Source organism: Salvelinus namaycush, chromosome 3, assembly GCF_016432855.1.
Source record: "Salvelinus namaycush isolate Seneca chromosome 3, SaNama_1.0, whole genome shotgun sequence".
Taxonomy (NCBI): Eukaryota; Metazoa; Chordata; class Actinopteri; order Salmoniformes; family Salmonidae; genus Salvelinus; species Salvelinus namaycush.
In genome coordinates, this window is record NC_052309.1 from 47,560,471 (window position 1) to 47,581,460 (window position 20,990).

The window sequence follows — 20,990 nt, forward strand, 5'->3', positions numbered from 1 at the left end:
ATTACATATAGCAAAAATATTATATTAACAATGTTCTTGAATACTTACCTGCCTGTGAAGTTTAAGGCAAACCTCAATTGTTCCTAAAGAGAAAGGTAACCTGTCCTGCACACTATTCAACATCCCTCTTAATACAAATGATTTTACAAGGAATGGTAGTCTTCCGATGATGGTGTTGGAACAGACAAACTCTGTGTACCTGACGTTGTTACTCCCTGTTAAATAAAGAACATATTGAATGCCTCTGTGCTTTTTTTTCACCCATAATGCAATGATATTGGAAATAAAAGCCTTGGATTTGCTGTAGGCCTATATTCATATCTACCTTAGACTATAACTGTTAATTTCTCTACGATAAGACGCCTCCAACATCGTTTTAGAGAATTTGTCAGTAAGTCCAACCGGCTTTACAACCGCAGACCACGTGTGACCATGCCAGCCAAGAACCTCCACATCCGGTTTCTTCACCTGCGGGATCGTCTGAGACCAGCCACCTGGACAGCTGATGAAACAGGAGTATTTATGTCTGTAATAACGCCCTTTCGTCTGGAAAAAAACTGCTTCTGATTGGCTGGGCCTGGCTCCCCGATGGGTGCGCCCCAGCCCAGGAGTGAAATCCATAGATTAGGGCCTAATTAATTTATTTAATTGACTGATTTCCTTATATGAACTGTAACTCAGTAAAATGTTTGATGTTGCGTTTATAGTTTTCAGTATACATAAAGCTATCTTTCCAACTGATCAGACAGTCCTCATCCCCACTCAGGTGGCAAGTACAAAGGACCGTTCAGTTTCGGTTGTCATCTGTTCTACGTCCCCTCTTTGCATTTTAACCACGCCCCTTAATGATCACTCACAAACAAGATGGCGACTTGCAGGAAGATGGGACGTAGCTGGAAAATTCAATGTTTCGTTTTTATCATGTTACAACTGTTTCCTCCCAACTGTATTTCGGCTCCGCTGGCAACCCAAAACGGTATGTTTAATATTCAAAACGAAGTTACCATCGATTATGGTTAGTTTTATGTTGAGAGTGAGCTAACGTAGCTAGCTTTCACCTGAACTAGTATCTGCTTTCACCTGAACCAGTATCTGCGTTCAGTTTTCACCTAGCTACAGTAGCTAGTCGACGACCAGCTCCTGCTGTGACGCCGTCTGAGGTATATGGGTGCCGCCTAGTGACTTGCCAAGGTGTTAGATGAGGAGCATGGCAGCCAACTCTGTCAGAAATAGAAGTCAGGGTTAAAATTTTACAGGCCTAATCATCTAATCTGTCATCAGTGACCATTAATGTTACCTAACGAACGTTACAGTTTCCAATCCTAGCCACAGAGGGCTCGCTAGTTTGGCGTCAAAGTGAAAGTAAAGATTAATTTTGTCACGATTCTGCTGATAATTGGTAGTTAACTAGCTAGTAGCACAATGCTTTAGTGTTAGAATCATTATAATTAGGTATTAGAATATGAATTTTATAGTATCTCAATGGTTAGAAAACCCACTTTATAGATATTATTTTGGTTGTAACAAGCCAGCTACAGTTAGCGAGTTATGTTGGGGTCTTGGACTCTAATTCCAGGTTTGACTGAGAGAAACGGACTGTCCGACCAGGTGTCCCTCACCATGTATCTGAAATAATAAGCATTCTGTCAGTGAAATGGAAACGCTGTTCTCTAAGCAGAGGCCCAATAAGGAAATGTCAACAAAATGATTTCCTTATCACAACCCTACTTATAAAATATTTTCGTTTCTGCCTTTACATCATTTTAATATCAACATGTTTTACTTGATAATACTGTATATGGTATTGATATAGAGCTTGTCTTCATGGGAATGCTTTTCCAAGGTCCTTATCGCCTTCTGAAAATGTCTTGAGGACTATGAAAATATCATTTTTCGAGACCAGAGCAGATTTTTTGGGGACAAAACTACAACTCTGGCCTTATTGTCTCATATCTCATATAGCTAGTCATGTCCCTTTTGTGCTAAAGCCGAACTGCTATGAGTTCCTTTCTTAGGATCATTGTTCCTCTTTTAGGAGCATTACATGATGCCACATTCATGGAAAGCGAAACCATGTGGCCTATTTCTACAGCATCCAAATTGACATGACATGCTATCCATAACAGTCTAATCACTCTCAACAGTAGCCCATTCACTGTGCCTTGTGCGGGCTGCTGAGATTGCCCCCATAGTTTCTTGAGTTACGGAAAGAGAGCCCATCTGTCGACCTGTCATCCTACTGCGTTTAACCTGTTATGAGAGCATTTCTTTACCATGTTAAGTATCACAATACTCAATACCAAAATGATGCCACAGCAAAAAAAGGCATATTAGCCAAAGGCACAGAATGACACTTGATCCAGACATATAAACTCAGCTACTGCTCTTTGCAATCGTTGGGCATCATTACATTAGAAAAATGTTACGTCAATATTTTTCAGATACGGCCATGTATTCATTAAATCAATTTGACTTTTACCAATTTAACAACATAATGGTAATTTATTTGAATGGTAAATCTCTGGGTAAATCAATACAGGTGAATGTGTATTCAGTAGGAGTGTGTGCATGCGTTGAGTTATTGAGCTTGTTTTGGCTGATGTCATCTGTAGCCGCATGAAAATCTATTTCTCTGAAATTTGGGACTTATTTGTATAGAAGTAGCTTATTTTTTATTTATTTTTAATTGCGCGCACTCTTAAACTGCATCCCAAGATTACTGGTTAATCAAATTGACAAAGTTTTTTTCTTCGTTTTAGCTAAAACTAACTCTTTTCCAAACCTTAACCTAATTATCCTAACGTGCTACGTTTATTCTTCTAACCTGATACCGAGTGGCGCAGCGGTCTAAGGCACTGCATCTCAGTGCTAGATACAGCCTGGTTTGATTCCAGGCTGTATCACAAACGGCAGTGATTGGGAGTCCCATAGGGTGGCGCACAATTGGCCCAGCGTCCTTAGGGTTTGGCCGGGATAGGCCGTCATTGTAAATAAGAATTTGTTCTTAACTGACTTGTCTAGTTAAATGAAAAATAAATAAATACAAAATTCTCCTAACCTGCTACGAAAAGTCAATTCTGAGATCCCTTGTATCCAAATCTGCCCATCGGAGCCCTTCGCTGAGGCAGTAGATCATCTTAGAGAGATGTGAGAAAGAGACCGATTTTTAAGTTAATTAATAAAGTTTTGGTGGCAATCATCTTTGAAACCAGCATATTTTACATTATGGTTTGCAAATGATCACAAAGAAAGTACTAGGCTAGTGAATTTGTTAGTTTTAGCTGTCAGCTAGCATAGCAAGGAAAGTTACCAGTAGCTTCCAGCTTTGTAAGCTATCTTCTTGCATTGTAAAGTGTTCTAGCCTTTATGGACATTGTTTTGCGAAGAGTAATTAAGTTTCAACTAATTAAACTACTGATACCTCTCACCAAGTCACCTATGGGACAGTTCAACATTTTATGACCACAAATAACAATAACTGTAGTGACCCTGTGTTTATAAACGTGGATATCGACTTTACCACTTCAGAATGCTTTTGTGGCAGAGTCGATGTCACACAGAGCTCCGGGCCAGAAGGTTGAGGGTTCGCAGACCACGACAGATGAGCTAACTCTCCCTGCCTGTTTCATTAGACCTACAATACAATCAGAGCCGGCTGCAGACAATGACCAGCTAGGTGCAAATCTGATTTTCAACATTTTGATGTAATATATAAAATGTATGCAACAAATTTCACACCAACAGGTTTCTGTACAAATGCACCACAACCAATAGGCAAAACATACAGACTTTGGGCACTTCAACACGGTTTGTGTTTTCAACACTACAATCTGCACAGTTTGGCTGCTGGAATTATATACTGAAGAAAAATATAAAACACATGTAACAATTTCAATGATTTTACAGAGTTACAGTTCATATACGGAAATCAGTCAATTGAAATACATAGATTAGGGCCTTATTTATTTCACATGACTGGGCAGTGGCGTAGCCATGGGATGGCATAGGACCACCCACTAGGGAGCCAGGCCCAGCAAATCAGAATGAGTTTTTCCCCATAAATGTTTATTAAAGACAGAAATACTCTATAGTTTGGGTGGCTGGTCTCAGACAATCCTGCAGGTGAAGAAGCCAGATGTGGAGGTCCTGCGCTGGCGTGGTTATACGTGGTCTACGGTTGTGAGGTCGGTTGGACGCACTGCCAAATTCTCTTTTAAGATGTTGGAAACAGCTTGTGGTAGAGAATTGAACATTCAATTTTCTGGCAACAGCTCTGTTGGATATTCCAGCAGTCAGCATATCAATTGCACGCTCCCTCAAAACTTGTGGCGTTGTGTGACAACTCCATATTTTAGTAGCCTTTGTGCACCTGTGTAATGATCATGCTGTTTAATCAGCTTCTTGATATGCCACACCTGTCGGATGGATGGATTATCTTGGCAAAGGAGAAGTGCTCACTAACAGGGATCTAAACAAATTTGTGCTCAGAATTCGAGAGAAATAAACTTTGTGGGTATGGCAAATTTTCGGGATCTTGTATTTCAGCTCATGAAACATTGAAACAAACACTTTAGATGTTGCGGTTTATATTTTTGTTCGGTATATTTTGGACGAACGTGCGCAAGTAGACTACAGGAGACTTTTGAACTAGCCTAATCAGATTACTACTTTGACTGGTTGTGTTTATGCCACACATAAAGAATAGCTGGTCAGAACGGAAAGGCAGAGCAAGCTTTCCTGAATAACTGGGCCTGCTGGGAGCATACACTGACAAGGAAAAGTATGTGAACCCTTTGGATTTAACTGGATTTCTGCATAAATTGGTCATCAAATTTGATCTGATCTTCATCTAAGTCACAACAATAGACAAATATAATGTGCTTAAACTAATAACACACACATTATTGTATTTTTCTTGTCTATATTGAAAACATACTTTTTCCGATCTACACGATTTGTTTCCGTTCTCAATAAATGGGGAAACACTTTGATGGTGTTATTTTCCCCTGCATATATGTGCATGAAACAAACATTATGGAAAACATGTCTCACACTCATAGTTAATAGAATAATGAATGGATTGGCACCGTTAACTTTTAGGTTAGTAGGAAAGTTAATCATTTAAACCACCTAAATATACTCACATTCACTGAACAATTAGTATTTGAAACTCAAACATTAGTTTCCCAACTATTTTTTATATAATCCTACAGGCTCTTTATCATTCTCCATATATTGTATTCTAATGCATCCAACATTATGCATGCCCACCATGGAATTGGGCAGCTGCTGTTTGAGAACTCATCTGGTTTAGAAATCAAACTCTGATTATATTTTTGTAGAGCATGAATGGTCCACCACCCAAAGGACATCCTGCCAACTTGATACAACTGTGGGAAGCATTGGAGTCAACATGAGCCAGCATCCCCGTGGAACGCTTTCGACACCTTGTAGTCCATCCCTCAACAAATTGGGGCTGTTCTGAGGGCAAAAGGGGGTCCAACTCAATATTTGGAACGTGTTTCTAATCTTTTGTGCACTCAGTGTATAGCCAAGGCTACTATTTTAAGAGCTAGAGAGAAGGGGAAGAGATGGGCGAATTGCCAGCGGAAATGCATGAATTACAGTGAAATATCCGCCAGAGTTTAGGCTACCCTTTTTCAATAAGTGGTTGCACCAATTTTAGATAAAGCACTCCAATTAAAATGTAGGCCTAGTGTCAACAGAACCACCCATTGCTTCACTAAAATGTATTGATCAATGGCTGATAGGCTATGGATAGGTTGCATGTATGTTTGTATTTAATGGTTGTTAATTTCCAATTCATATAGCCTAGGCCAAGTGTTTCCCAACACTGGTCGTCGAGTTCCCCCAACAGTACACCGTTTTGTTGTAGCCCTTAACAAACACACCTCATTCAACTCATTGAGGGCTTGTCGGTTAGTTGACAAGCTGAATCCGGTGTGCTTGTTCACTGGCCTAAGCCTATATCACCAACCTGTTCTCAGAGCATTTCGTATTATTCTGTATGTAAATGCGGGACACTCATTTAGTATTATATGTTACGTTTCATATGGTATGTATTCATTGGTGGATTTCTATCCATTTCATATATGTTACAAATTAGAATTCGTATGATAATTTGCGAAACGTGCAATATGTAACGCTTTATGTTAGCTAGCTCAAGTGGCCTTGTGGTTAGTCTGCCCTGAGATTAGAAGGTTGTGAGATCGATCCCCTGGCTTATACCAGACTAGAAAATGGGACCTGAGGCTTCTCTGCTTGCCACTCAGTATTAAGGGGATAGACTAGCATCCTGTCCAGGGGGTGTACTTGTAGATCTAGCTGCCTCACGCTATAGAATCAGGAGATAGGGCAGGAGGCTATGAACGTTTTGGCTTGCTCTAGCCAAGGCTTGTGCAAGGCCACTTACTAACATTAGCTAGAGGTTAGGTTAAAGGGTTAGGGGAAGGGTTAACTAAAAGGATTAGGAGAAGGGTTAGCTAACATGCAAAGTAGCTAAAAAGTAGTAAGTAGTCGAACAGTTGCTAAAATGCTAATGTTGTCCGTGATGAGATTCGAACATGCAACCTTTGGGTTGCTAGACGTTTGCGTTATACGCCCACCCATGCACACTCCTTTTATTTTTGCCTTAAGTAACCTTCTTTTGTATGTAACCATACCAAACATAACATCTTACTAATTTGAATCTTGGATTTACATTTACTATGTTACGTCTGGACTGAGACCAGGCTAATATCACTGCTGTCTATCTTCCCCTTAACTTTCCTCGTTAAATTTATATGATAGGCTACATTGATTTAACATTTTCCTATAATGTAGACTCATTTTTGATTACCTACAGAAAGGATTTGAAGTTAAGGCAAGGTTTTAATGTGATTTGCTTGAGTCTGAGTGAGAAGCGCTGCAGGCGGCTTTGATTGATGGATCATTTTAGGTGGGTGGGTGTGAGTGTATGGTTTGCTAATCCTCTCTATGTCCATTCCAGAAAGTTTCCTAAAATAGGGTTCTCTTTAATTAGATAGAATGAGAACTGTAGGCAGCGCCAAGTCTAGGTCCAAGAGGATTCTAAACAGCTTCTACCCCCAAGCCATGACTCCTGAACGTCTAATCAAATGCTACCCAGACTATTTGCACGCCCCCCCCCCCCCCCCCTTTACGCTGCTGCTACTCTGTTATTTTCTATGCATAGTCACTTTAACTCTACTTACATGTATATATTACCTCGACTAACCGGTGCCCCCGCACATTGACTCTGTACCGGTACCCCCTGTATATAGCCTCGCTATTGTTATTTTACTGCTGCTCTTTAATTATTTGTTGCTTTTATTCCTTTTTTTGTGTATTTTTTTCTTAACTGCATTGTTGGTTAAGGGCTTGTAAGTAAGCATTTCACTGTAAGGTCTACACCTGTTGTATTCTGTGCATGTGACATACAATTTGATTTGAATGACGTCAGCATTGGTGTCAGATTTGCATTTCGTCTCTTATTAAATGGGGCGCAAAGAATGAAACGTAGCCAAGCTCCTTTCATGATTCGTACTATACGATGGTTATCCTAGTATTTTCAGTAGCATATTATTTTTCTAGTAGGCCTGGTATATAATTTTTCTGTCATTACTGTGTCCTCTAGCCACTTTCAACAACATAAAATCTAATGTTATTGGTCACATACACATATTTAGCAGATGTTATTGCGGGTGTAGCGAAATGCTTGTATTCCTAGCTCCAACAGTGCAGTAAAATCTAACAATATGCACAAATCTAAAGTAAAATAGAAATATATCAATATTAGGATGAGCAATGTCGGTGTAGCATTGACTAAAATACAGTAGATTAGAATACAGTATATCCATATGAAATGAGTAATGCAGTATGTAAACATTATTAAAGTGACAAGTGATTATATGTCTATAGGACAGCAGCCTCTAAGGTGCAGAGTTGAGTAACTGGGTGGTAGCCGGGCAGTGATGGCTATTTAACAGTGTGATGGCCTTGAGATAGAAGCTATTTCTCGGTCCCAGCTTTGATGCACCTGTACTGACCTTGCCTTCTGGATGGTAGTGGGGTGAACAGGCCGTGGCTTGGGTGGTTGATGTCCTTGATCTTTTTGGCCTTCCTGTGACATCGGGTGCTGAAGGTGTCCTGGAGGGCAGGCATTGTGCCCCCCCGGTGATGTGTTGGGTAGACCGCACCACCCTCTGGAGAGCTCTGCGGTTGCGGTACAGTTTCCGTACCAGGCGGTGATACAGTCCGACAGGATGCTCTCAACTGTGCATCTGTAAAAGTTTGTGAGGGTCTTAGGGGCCAAGCCGAATTTCTTCAGCCTCTTGAGGTTGAAGAGGCGCTGTTTTGCGCCTTCTTCACCACACTGTCTGTGTGGGTGGACAATTTCAGATTGTCGGCGATGCGTACGCCGAGGAACTTTAAGCTTTTCACCTTCTCCACTGCGGTCCCGTCGATGTGGATAGGGGCGTGCTCTCTGCTGTTTCCTGAAGTCCACGATCAGCTCCTTCATTATGACCGCAGCAGTATATACTTTGCAAGTGACTGACTGCTGACGCATTACATTTTTCTAAATGTTATTTTAGGAGGGGGGGGGGGGGGGGGGGGGCTTATGACACGAATATGGCACATCTATCATGTAACAGTAGGCTGTAACCACTTGATCAATCGATTCGAGTTGGAATGTCAGCAATATAATAATGAAGATGTTGATATGACGAGGTAGAAAGATCCCAGCTATAATATAGGCTAGGATGATGATACATGCATTGTTAGATAGGCCTAGAATGGATTGATGCATGTTGCATATAATTAATCTTGGAGTGTGTAATTGCCATGCTGTTTACATCAAATGCATTGGTGCCAAAAATGTAACGGAATAAAAGCTACAGTTGCCAGTATGCTTCTTTTGAACCTAAAATAAATAAAATCTAATCAAAATTCAGAGGTGGAAAAAGTACTCGATTGTCATACTTGAGTAAATGTAAAGATACCTTAATATAAAATGACTGAAGTAAAAGTGAAAGTAACCCAGTAAAATACTACTTGAGTAAGTCTAAAAGTATCAGATTTTAAATGTACTTAAGTACAGTGGTGGAAAAAGTACTCAAATGTCATACTTCAGTAAAAGTACAAAGTAAATGCTATACATCAAATTCCTTATATTTAGCAAACCAGATGGCACAATTTCCTTTTTTATTACTTTTTTTTGACATTTGGTGATTACTCCAACACTGACATAATTTACGATGGAAGCATTTATGTTTAGTGAGTCCACCAGATCAGAGGCAGTAGGGATGACCAGGGACGTTCTCTTGACAAGTGTGTGAATTGGACTTTTTGTCCTGTACTGCTAAGCATTCAAATTGTAACTAGTACTTTTGGGTGTCAGGGAAAATGTGTGGAGTAAAAAGTACATAATTTACTTTAGGAATGTAGTCAAAAAATATAAATAATGAAGTACAGATACTTTAGTTGTATTTTTACTTAAGTACTTTACACCACTGTCAAAATGGTATGAGTAGACCCTGCCGCAGTTGAGAGGTTTACTATATTATAATAGCCTGCAGATTAACAATATAGCTCAATGCTATTTTTTTTTAAGATGACGTGTCACGCAGATGTGAGTCAGGTGTTGGTATTACAACACGTTATTGGCTCTTTCCCCCACGATAATGATGCAGCCCAGACTCCCAGTGCTGCCTCGATCGCACTGACAGCGTCATTGCGCAAAAAATGGTCCGCAGCATCATCTGGATATGTGTGCAACAAAAGTTCAACATTCGCCTTCTACCATTTCTGTCAAGCATTCTGCATACAGTTTGGACTGGCCCGTCCGTTCCCCAGACCTGAATCCAATTGAGCACATCTGGGACATCATGTCTCGCTCCATCCACCAACGCCACGTTGCACCACAGACTGTCCAGGAGTTGGCGGATGCTTTAGTCCAGGTCTGGGAGGAGATGCCTCGGGAGACCATCCGCCACCTCATCAGGAGCATGCCCAGGCGTTGTAGGGAGGTCATACAGGCACGTGAAGGCCACACACACTACTGAGCCTCATTTTGACTTGTTTTAAGGACATTACATCAAAGTTGGATCAGCCTGTAGTGTGGTTTTCCACTTTTAATTTTGAGTGTTACTCCAAATCCAGACCTCCATGGGTTGATAAATTTGATTTCCATTGATCATTTTTGTGTGATTTTTGTTGTCAGCACATTAAACTATGTAAAGAAAAAAGTATTTAATAAGAATATTTCATTCATTCAGATCTAGGATGTGTTATTTTAGTGTTCCCTTTTATTTTTTTGAGCAGTGTATATTTTTTAAGGAGATTTTTTTTCTTCCTACAAAAGTAGTGCACTGGGCCTTTACTGTTTGAGCGGATCGAAATAGCCGTCTGCAGCATGGGGAGAAATAATTATCCCAACCCAACCCCATCCCTAATCATCTTCTGACGGCCTTGCCTCTTCTTATTCAATGTTGATGCTGGCAGTAGCTTCCAGGAATGAAAACTCCCATTCTGTGTGGCGACTGCTAACTTGGCCTCTATTCTTCAGTTTCCCCGCCCATCTTAACCCACAGCTTGGCCGATGAATATCAAAGTCCCATGAGTATAAAATCATGTTGACTCTCTGGTTGAATCGGGCCATTGATTTAAGAGGACCGGCCAAAGGCATGAGATGGCAGGAGCTAGAACAAACATCTCTCTCATTGGATGCCTGACTGAACGTTTTGTACAGTGACAGAATGCATATGAATTAAGTAGATATTTACTGTACAGTACACTGCACATTTCTACAGTGAGAAGCGTATACTGATAAACTCAGAGTAGGGTGCCTACCCGCTCTGCCCAGCGTGGGTGAAAACACGCTTTGGTGATGAAATTTCACTTCCTTATGTTATTAGAACAAATTTGACTAAGACAAGTAAGATTATTCATGTTCTGAATTGCTCAGTGGGGTATTTTTCTAACATATTGCAACGACCCTGGGTTTATAAGCGCGGATATCGACTCTGCCGCACGAGCATGCTTTTGCGGCACAGTCGATAGCGCGCTTGACTTCGGGCTAGAAGGTCGAGGGTTCGAGACCTGCTCCCTGCCTGTTTCATTACATTACAATATCATTAACATTATATCCCAAAATTTAGATTTCATAACCTAATACTTCCGATAATAAGCACCGAGCTCTGATATACAGTACCGTTGATTTAGTCACCATACTTTTAGCCATCTTACAAGGGTAAGAACTTGTTAACGGATTATGAGGTTTGGACCATTGGTACACTTTTTTTATATGCATTTTTGATTGGACACCCAACTCAGAGGGCAAAGAGAACCTACTATTTTCTTTTATCTAACACAGAACACATTCAAAGGGATGGCGCCATGACAACCATTACAGGTCAGATGTAGAATGGTAAGATGTGTGTATCATGTACAATTTGATGATTAGGCCTAGGCGATATAACTTGGCTACATTTTTCCACTAAAGATTTCACCACGCTTATTTTCAAATCTCCTGTAGGCTACAAAAAGATTAAACCCCATGACTTGTTTTGTAAAGTGAAGAATGTGAACAGATGTCCAAATGAGTGTGGTGACGGTTTTGTTTTCAATTCCTACTTCTCTAATTTTCAGCAGTTTCTCTGGATCCAGGAGTTGATGATTTAGAACCCTTGCCTTTGGCACCAGCCAGCAATGATGCAGAAACAGCCATCAGCACTGGTACAACAGACGGCAAAGCAACCAGTGACAATGCTACAACACCTGATGCAACAGTAATTAAGGCTGTAACAGCAGATGCAAAGGACGCTGCTGCCACACCCGTCAAGGACGCTGCTGCCACACCCGTCAAGGACGCTGCTGCCACACCCGTCAAGGACGCTGCTGCCACACCCGTCAAGGACGCTGCTGCCACACCCGTCAAGGACGCTGCTGCCACACCCGTCAAGGACGCTGCTGCCACACCCGTCAAGGACGCTGCTGCCACACCCGTCAAGGACGCTGCTGCCACACCCGTCAAGGACGCTGCTGCCACACCCATTAAGGACGCTGCTGCCACACCTATAGAAGACACACCCATCAAGGACACACCTATCGATGATGTAATAGCACGTGATGATGCACCATACACCAAAGGGGAGGTTATAGCTGAATCCACTGCCATTATTGCTGAAACAAATGTTGGCAAGTATGCAAAAACTGCAGACAAGAACAAAACCAAATTAGATAAATCAGGACTGACTCCTGAAAAACTACCTCCCAAACCTGCTGATTCAGATGCTGATGCTGCCCCGGCCATGACTGCAGCTCCAGCCACCAGCACCACCACAGTCAAAGCCCCAGAGCCTGCCAAGCCCATCCTGGAGAAACCAAGCCCTGCCTCCAACACCAAGCTCGTCGGCCCCATGGACGCAACAGAGGATGAGCAAGAGAGCGATCTAGTGCCTGTCAACACCCTGGAGTCCCAGAGCGAGACAGACATGTACGGCAGAGAAAATGAGGAAGAAGGTGGTGAAGACAACGATGACATTGGACTAGCTGTTAAGGTCCCTCTGGACCAGAACCAGAACTTTGGCAGCCAAGACCTCAACGAGGAGAACGACGACAGCATGGTGGACGCCGACGATGACCAGGTGGTGCTCAGCCCAGCAAAGAGTGCTGGGAAGATAGACGTACGTATGAAGGACACCAACATCTACACCACCCAGGACGAGGACTCCCACTTCTTCTTCCACCTGGTCATCCTGGCCTTCCTGGTGGCCATTGTATACATCACCTACCACAACAAGAGGAAGGTAAGCAGAGGGGGAGTACTTTATTAATCCATACGAGACTGTTTGTTTGATTTCTGCTGTACCGAACCCCTTCAATACACACACACATGTGTACTGTTGTGGGCACTCGAGGAGTTGGGAAACACCTGGCCTAGGCTATAAAATGGACACATACATGCAACCTGTCCATAGCCTATCAGCCATTGATCAATACATTTTAGTGAAGCAATGGGTGGTTATGTTGACACTAGGCCTACATTTTAATTTGAGTGCTTTATCTAAAATCGGTGCAAACACTTATTGAAAAAGGGTAGCCTAAACTCCGGCGGGTATTTCACTGTAATTCGTGCATCTCCGCTGGCAACTCGCACGTCTCTTCCCCTTCTCTCTAGCTCGTAAACTAGTAGCCTTGGCTATACACTGAGTGCACAAAACATCAGGAACATGTTCCTAATATTGAGTTGCGGCTAGGAACGTATTACCGCCACACCGGCGGTCACGAGTCACGAAGGCAGTCAAATTCCACGTGACCGTTTAATCACGCAAATGTATTTATTTTTAACATTTTTTATTTAACTAGTCAAGTCCGTTAAGAACAAATTCTTATTTACAATGACGGCCTAGGAACAGTGGGTTAACTGCCTTGTTCAGGGGGAGTACGACAGATTTTCACCTTGTCAGCTCGGGAATTCGATCTAGCAACCTTTCGGTTACTGGCCCAATGCTCTAACCACTAGGCTACCTGCCACTCCAATTAGGCCTCTCCAAGCTCTGATGCTGCTGCTAGTAGCCTACCAGACTTGCCAACTGCCTGGTACTCAGCACTCTATTGTCTCTCTAAATCATTCTGACATCAATGCAAATGTAATTGAAAATCTAATCAAACACCATGAGAGCCCATGAGCTCATGTTGCACAACATTTCTATAGACTATGCAATTACGTGAAAACTGAATGATGGCCTCTTAAAAAGAGGAGGATCCTGTCAGCTTTCTATAGGCTAGCCTTACTATATTTACTTCTCAACTTTCCTAATGTTAAGCTCATTGCTTATCTTTACAACAGGAGTATAGCCTACCTGGCTGGCATGAAAATGAACCACAGGAAAAGTGACCTCCATTCGCTATTTAAGTGCATAGATTACATGTATTTCTTCCTGCTGCCCCTGTTTTGATACAGGTGTGTGATAATTGTCCATTCTAAATCAAAAACAAATTTCACACATACTCTACCTGTCAAAAGTTTTAGAACACCTACTCATTCAAGGGTTTTTCTCTTATCTTTACTGTTTTCTACATTGTAGAATAAGAGTGAAGACATCAAAACTATGAAATAACACACATGGAATCATGTAGTAACCAAAAATAGTGTTAAACAAATCTAAATATATTTTATATTTGAGATTCTTCAAATAGCCACCCTTTGCCTTGATGACAGCTTTGAACACTCCTGGCATTCTCTCAACCGGCTTCACCTGGAATGCTTTTCCAACAGTCTTGAAGGAGGTCCCACATATGCTGAGCACTTGTTGGCTGCTTTTCCTTCACTCTGCGGTCTGACTCATCCCAAACCATCTCAATTTGGTTGAGGTCGGGGGATTGTGGAGACCAGGTCATCTGATGCAGCACTCCATCCCTCTCCTTCGTGGTAAAATAGCCATTAGATAGCCTGGATGTGTTTTAGGTCATTGTACTGTAGAAAAACAAATGATAGTCCCACTAAGCCCAAACCAGATGGGACGGTGTATTGCTGCAGAATGCTTTGGTAGCCATGCTGGTTAAGTGTGGGGAAACGATGGGAAATGCACATGCGGAGATCATCCGTTCACCCACACTGCGTCTCACATGGCGGTTGTAACCAAAAATATCCAATTTGGACTCCAGACCAAAGGACAAATTTCCACTGGTCTAATGTCCATTGTTTGTGTTTCTTGGCCTAAGCAAGTCTCTTCTTCTTATTGGTGTCCTTTAGTAGTGGTTTCTTTGCAGCAATTCGACCATGAATGCCTGATTCACGAGTAACTCATCCTCTGCAGCAGAAGTAACTCTGGATCTTCCATTCCTGTGACAGTTCTCATGAGCCAGTTTCATCATAGCGCTTGGTTTTTGCGACTGCACTTGAAGAAACCTTCAAAGTTCTTGACTTTTTCTGGATTGACTGACCTTCATGACTTAAAGTAATGATGGACTGTCGGTTCTTTGCCTATTTGAGTTGTTCTTGCCATAATATGGACTGAGCACTATTTGGTAAAAGACCATCTGCTGTATACCACCCCTACCTTGTCACAACACAACTGATTGGCTCAAACGCATTAAGAAGGGAAGAAATTCCACAAATTAACTTTTAAGCCACACCAATTAATTTAAATACATTCCAGGTGACAACCTCATGAAGTTGGTTGAGAGAATGCCAAGAGTGGGCAAGGCTGTCATCAAGTCGAAGGGTGGCTACTTTGAAGAATCTCAAATATAAAATGTATTTTGATTTGTTTAACTTTTGGTTACTACATGATTCCATGTGTGTTATTTCTTAGTTTTGATGTCTTCACTATTATTCTACAATGTAGAAAATAGTAAAAATAAGGAAAAACCCTAGAATGATTAGGTGTGTCCAAACTTATGACTGGTACTGCGTGTGTGTGTAAGTATATGTAAAGACAAGATTAAATCAAGAATAGTCTAATGGGTGACAATATTAGCCTATCACTTGTGAATTCTATATTATCATTTGTGAATGATGCCCAGCATAACGCAAGGAACAATGCCTTTTTTCGAATCATAGTCGCACACCTCGTGTAGCCTAGCCCATAGGCCTATATATTTTGATAAGGTTTGTATCACAACTAAAGTGGACAAATAACTTCTTAAAATGAAGCAAATTTATCCGCTTTTACAAGGGCTATAGAGCCTAACTGGCATACATATGGGGTGGCAGGTAGCCTGGTGGTTAGAGCGTTGGACTAGTAACCGAAATGTTGCAAGATCGAATCCCCGAGCTGACAAACTAAAAATCTGTCGTTCTGCCCCTGAACAAGGCAGTTAACCCACTGTTCCTAGGCAGTCATTGAAAATAAGAATTTGTTAATAACTGACTTGCCTAGTTAAAGGTAATGAATAAATAAGCAACGTATGTGTTTCAAGTTTGGGGAAGTAAATTTTCACCGTAAATTGCATCTTTATAACAAAAGCAATACAAGCATTATCGCATTTGCTGTCACTTTTGATAATGGAGTACTCCTGCTAATAATAGTTTATCAACATTTTAAAGCTAAACGTTCTGATCTGTTGCGTCAGCCACATTCCGTAATTTTCTTTTTTAATGCTAGTGGTTGTATTAATTTGGGATCTATCACATCCCACAACTGTCCCAGACTATGTTTGGAATATTTATTTCTCGCACAGAATACGTCTTTTAAAAAAACAAACTTTTTTTACTATGGGGGATAGTAGATTGACTTAGGCTTTTGCTGTTTGTTTGTCCTACTCATCTTGTTGGCTGACAAAGTAAATGTGGACAGTTTTTCCAATATCTTCAATATGCACCTCGGAATTGGATAAGGACATGCGCAGATGCGTCCCCGACGTGTCTGTCTTCACTTGTAGCCTGTGAGAGACCTGATCACATGATGGCGAGCCATCTGAGTGAGAGGTGCTTCGGAGCGCGCAGCACTCAGGAAGAAGGGCCCAGCGCAGCACTCCGGGCCAAGGCCACAATGACCACTGACCGCAAAAGGCATGGATTTTTTAGGATGCATTATGGCCACACAGAGGAAGTTGCCGTAAAATTCGAAGCATTATCAAGTGCTAGTCAAATTGTGAATGAGTGATTGATGCAGTGTGTACAGCCTGCGCAAAAAAACAAAGTAGCAACATTTTTCAAATCATCGTTGGTCGCGTCATGCAGCCTTACAATGTATTAAAAATCAAAACATATAGAGTTTGTAGAACAATTACATTAACTCTAAATTAAGCATATAGGAGTATCTATTTCTTTCTGAACCGCTCAACACAGAATAGCCGCATCAAATTGTTTGGAGAAAATACAATTTCTATTTTATTCAATTGTATTTTTCATAATACAAAATAATGCCACGAAATTCGAAGCAAATCTTGTCTGCTAAATAAACTAGTGTAGCCCACAGCCATTTGGCATATCCACATCAGGACCTAACATAAGGGCAACTCCGAGTATACTATTCTGTTCTCCTGAAATAGACTACATTTCTTCTTGTCATGCTTCTTCAGACCTGTCTAAAATAAAAAGTGGACTTATTGTGAAGGTGTAGGCTATATTACATGGATTTATTAGACTTTTTAAAATGTAGATGTTCTAAAGGTCTGCATCAGTGGCTTGTAGGCTATGTGTGGAAGCCAGCAGATGCTAAATGTGTTTATGTTAATTCATGTCAATTACCGTGAGACCGACAGTTATTTGCTTGACAATCACCGGCTGACAATTTCGTGACCGCCACAGCCATAGTTGCACCCCCTTTTGCTCTCAGAACAGCCTCAATTCGTTGAGGCATGGACAAAAAGGTGTCAAGCGTTCCACAGTGATACTGGCCCATGTTGACTCCAATGCTTCCCACAGTTGTCAAGTTGGCCGGATGTCCTTTGGGTGGTGGACCATTCTTGATACACATGGGAAACTGTTGAGCGTGAAAAACCCAGCAGCGTTGCAGTTCTTGACACACTCAAAATGGTGCGCCTGGCACCTACGACCATGTCCCGTTCAAAGGCACTTAAATCTTTTGTCTTTCCCATTCCCTCTCTGAATGGCACACATACACAATCCATGTCTCAAAGCTTAAAAGTCCTTTAACCTGTCTCCTCCCCTTCATCTACACTAATTGACGTGGATTTAACAGGTGACATCAATAAGGGCTCATACTATAGCTTTCACCTGGTCAATCAGTCAGGGAAAGAGCAGGTGTTCCTGATGTTTTGTATACACACACTGTAATAGGAATTTCCAGGTGAACAAAAGAGAAGAGCAGTCGCAGATAATGTCAATCAGGTTGATTTACAAGTTGCAATAGGGAGACGCCACCCAGCACAGATGCAGAGAAAATGTCTAACTGGCCTCTTGTAGATAGGTCCTTTATCCTCCTAATCAGGCTGCACCAAATGTTCTCCAAACACCAGCTCAAGAGGCTTGTGGGAAGTCCAAACAAAAGGGTGTCTTTGTCAGCTGCTACAGAATCAGTGTTCATAGAATGTCATCAATACCACAGTGAATAATCAGTGTGTCCTCAGTCCTTGTACCTCCAGTCTGGCGTCAATCACTATCAACATATGAGAATAGTCCATTACAAGTCTAGTGACCATCAACCCGCATGTAACACCTTGAGTGTTACAAACAGAACACAGAAAATGTGATGTATTACAGAAACTCAAAATATGCTAAATATGGTTTTGATCACTAAATCAGGGATGGGCATCTGTCAGGGCCCCCCTTTTTGTAGGCCCGTGGATCAATTTACAACAAAAATAATAATAATTTGTGAGGGAGGTACCCAGTCAAGGTCTCAACTTACTGTTGAGAGAGAATAGTACAATACACAGTGCCGTTTTAATTATTATTATTTTTTAATTAAAAAATATATTTGCTGAATTTAAAAATAATCTTATGTCAGCTGCTGACAGTCACTTAATCAGCTGACATTTATTTTCAAGGTAGTCTAGACTGCTAACTAAACTTGTAAACATGGTTGAATTACAGACCAGGGGGCCCCCATTATTTATTTTTTTAGTCACTCATTCAGATATCATATTAAAAACTGCAAACATTTCTCTGTCAAAATGTGTAGAATTTCATGAAATTAGCTGTAAAACTGAAAACATTCTCTGCCCCATGGCAAAATGTGCTAAATATTCTCTCCACCATGACAAAATGTGTATAATTGCAGCATATTTACTTTAAAACAAAATTTTACTTAGGGCCGGCTCTGACTGCATCTGTGGGTATGGATGTGGGTACACAGTCCCGTGAGCCAGATTTTTGTGTGGGCCCCACCCCTATCAAAGTTGCCCAATTTAAATATGAACTTTAGTCATCTTAAATATATACATTATGCAGAAATGCATATAGAGTTGGAGTTAATTTTTGTTATTGAGAGACTATTTACTTCCCTTTTAGGTAGCCTAGCTACATTGTTAGCGTGGGTAGTCTCCATTCATTGCCCTTTTTGTGTTCCTTTGAGTATCACCCTGATGGCGCTTATTTTAGCTACTTTTGGGTCCGTATGTATCAAGCATCTGAGTAAGAATGCGGATTTAGGATCAGCATTGCCTTTTTTAGATCTTGATGAATAGGATTACATGGACAGTGGGGACGTGATCCTAGATCAGGACTACTACTCTGAGACGCTTTATGAATGGACAGCCCAGTATTCAATAAAAAGGTAAAATGTTAACTTGAATATCCACTCTCTCCAGATCTTCCTGCTAGCCCAGAGTCGGCGCTGGAGGGACGGCCTGTGTTCTCGCAACAACGTGGAGTATCATCGGCTGGACCAGAATGTCAACGAGGCCATGCCTTCCCTCAAGATGACTCAAGATTACATCTTCTGAGCAGAGAAGGAAGTTGAAAGAACTAAAACGAGCCTTTTTCCAGCTGCATTGTTGAAACGCTTGCTTGCCCACAAGCTTCCCCCACTTTTTCTTGCTTCAGGAAAAACCTGGGCAGGAGGGAGTTTGATGGTATGACCACTCTGTAATCGATACACGTTTTCAATGTTTGCCCACGTATGCTGGAAATATTATTTTCTGTTTTGTTAACCATAGTCCTGGGTTTTGAAATTAATTATGATTTTAGTATTTGATTTATTTGGGTGGCCTATACTTGTCTGTATGAAATACGTTCTCACCATGTTTAAGCCTTACTATCATTCTACACTTATTGTTTTGCACACTTAAGTGTTTGTGCTGATTACACACTTAGAAAATTGGAATGTAAATAGTGTCAATCAATACCAAGATTAATAACCAATAATAGTGTACTTTACTTGCTAGTCACTAATCTGCCCTGCAATGAATGAAGGCTATTTGTAGTGTTTCGCCTCAAAACCCTCAATCCACAAAGCATTGCAGTACAAAGCATTTGCAGTTGTAAAAGTTAATATTGTACGTATGTAGCGTACTACACAATATACATTTATGTTCAGAACTTGTGGTTATTTCTTACGCTAAATCCGTTAGACAAGTGAGGACTTTTGACATGACAGAGCCCACCACATTGTGATATGGTGGCAGTAATTCCCTTGCTTGAAATTGTATTTTTCCATAATCTGGCATTTTGACTGGTTTTCTTATTAACACGTTGGCCAGATTGTGCTATGCACTAATCCCAGTGCTGATCCCTTTTTTTTTTGTATTTGTTTAATGACTTTGATGAAGTCTCTGATGTCAGGTAAAGATTCCTCACTGAGATTTCTCAATGACTTTGAACCATGTGGACTCGACCGGCGTGCTCTCCTTCTGTAGGACTTTTTTTTCCTCTTTCACGCGGCCTAATGTGCATGTAAGACACTACTTCAACACAGATTACTTTAGGGGACAGAGAACTGATTGTCGAATCTGGGGACGTACCCTATTCCTTATGTGGTGCACTACTTTTGAACAGGGCACTAGGGCTCTGGGTCAAAAGTAGTGCACTATAGATATAGGGAATATGGTACCATTTGGGAATCGACCTCAGTCTAGAGGAAACGATAACCACCACCGTCGCTCACTCGTCATTACCTTAACGAGTCTTCAATTCTAATGCCATATCCTGTGACGTGAATCCAGAATCAGTCAATTCTCATGCACTTATCAATCCCCAATAGTTTTCCAGCTGTCTTTTCAGGACCGTGGAAAAGCATTGTAATCTGAGTGTCACGACAATAGCTAAAGCATGGAAGGGAGGTTTTGTCATGCAAGGAACAGGAAGTATATTGTGTAGCTTTAATTTGGTGGATGGACACTGCCTTTGCAATCAACTGTAGAGATTGTACAATCGTTTGCCGATGAAGCACAATTGTATTTGTCAATAAAGCACAATTGAATTTGGGGGCCCCTTTTTGTTTTTCCTCTTGCTAATGCTTAGTTTTCTAAGAAATACATTTTGATTTTTTTTTTTTGTCTGTTTCTTGTCAATTTAACATAACGTCCACACCAGGTTTTAAGAGTCATCAAAAAACTGT

General features: G+C 41.1%; 1 protein-coding gene across 2 annotated transcripts; it reads left to right on the forward strand.

Moving 5' to 3' along the window:
* Positions 1-841: 841 nt before the first annotated feature.
* LOC120031992 (coiled-coil domain-containing protein 8-like) lies at positions 842-20,860 on the forward strand. 2 transcript variants are annotated; one of them, XM_038977900.1, is made up of 3 exons: positions 842-976; positions 11,671-12,827; positions 19,243-20,860. In XM_038977900.1, the coding sequence occupies exons 1-3, from the start codon at positions 865-867 to the stop codon at positions 19,375-19,377; spliced, it is 1,404 nt and encodes a 467-aa protein (XP_038833828.1). In that variant the 5' UTR covers positions 842-864; the 3' UTR covers positions 19,378-20,860. The 2 variants fall into 2 exon arrangements, with proteins under 2 accessions (XP_038833828.1, XP_038833821.1); XM_038977893.1 differs by having other exon boundaries at positions 843-976; positions 11,668-12,827.
* Positions 20,861-20,990: the final 130 nt, after the last annotated feature.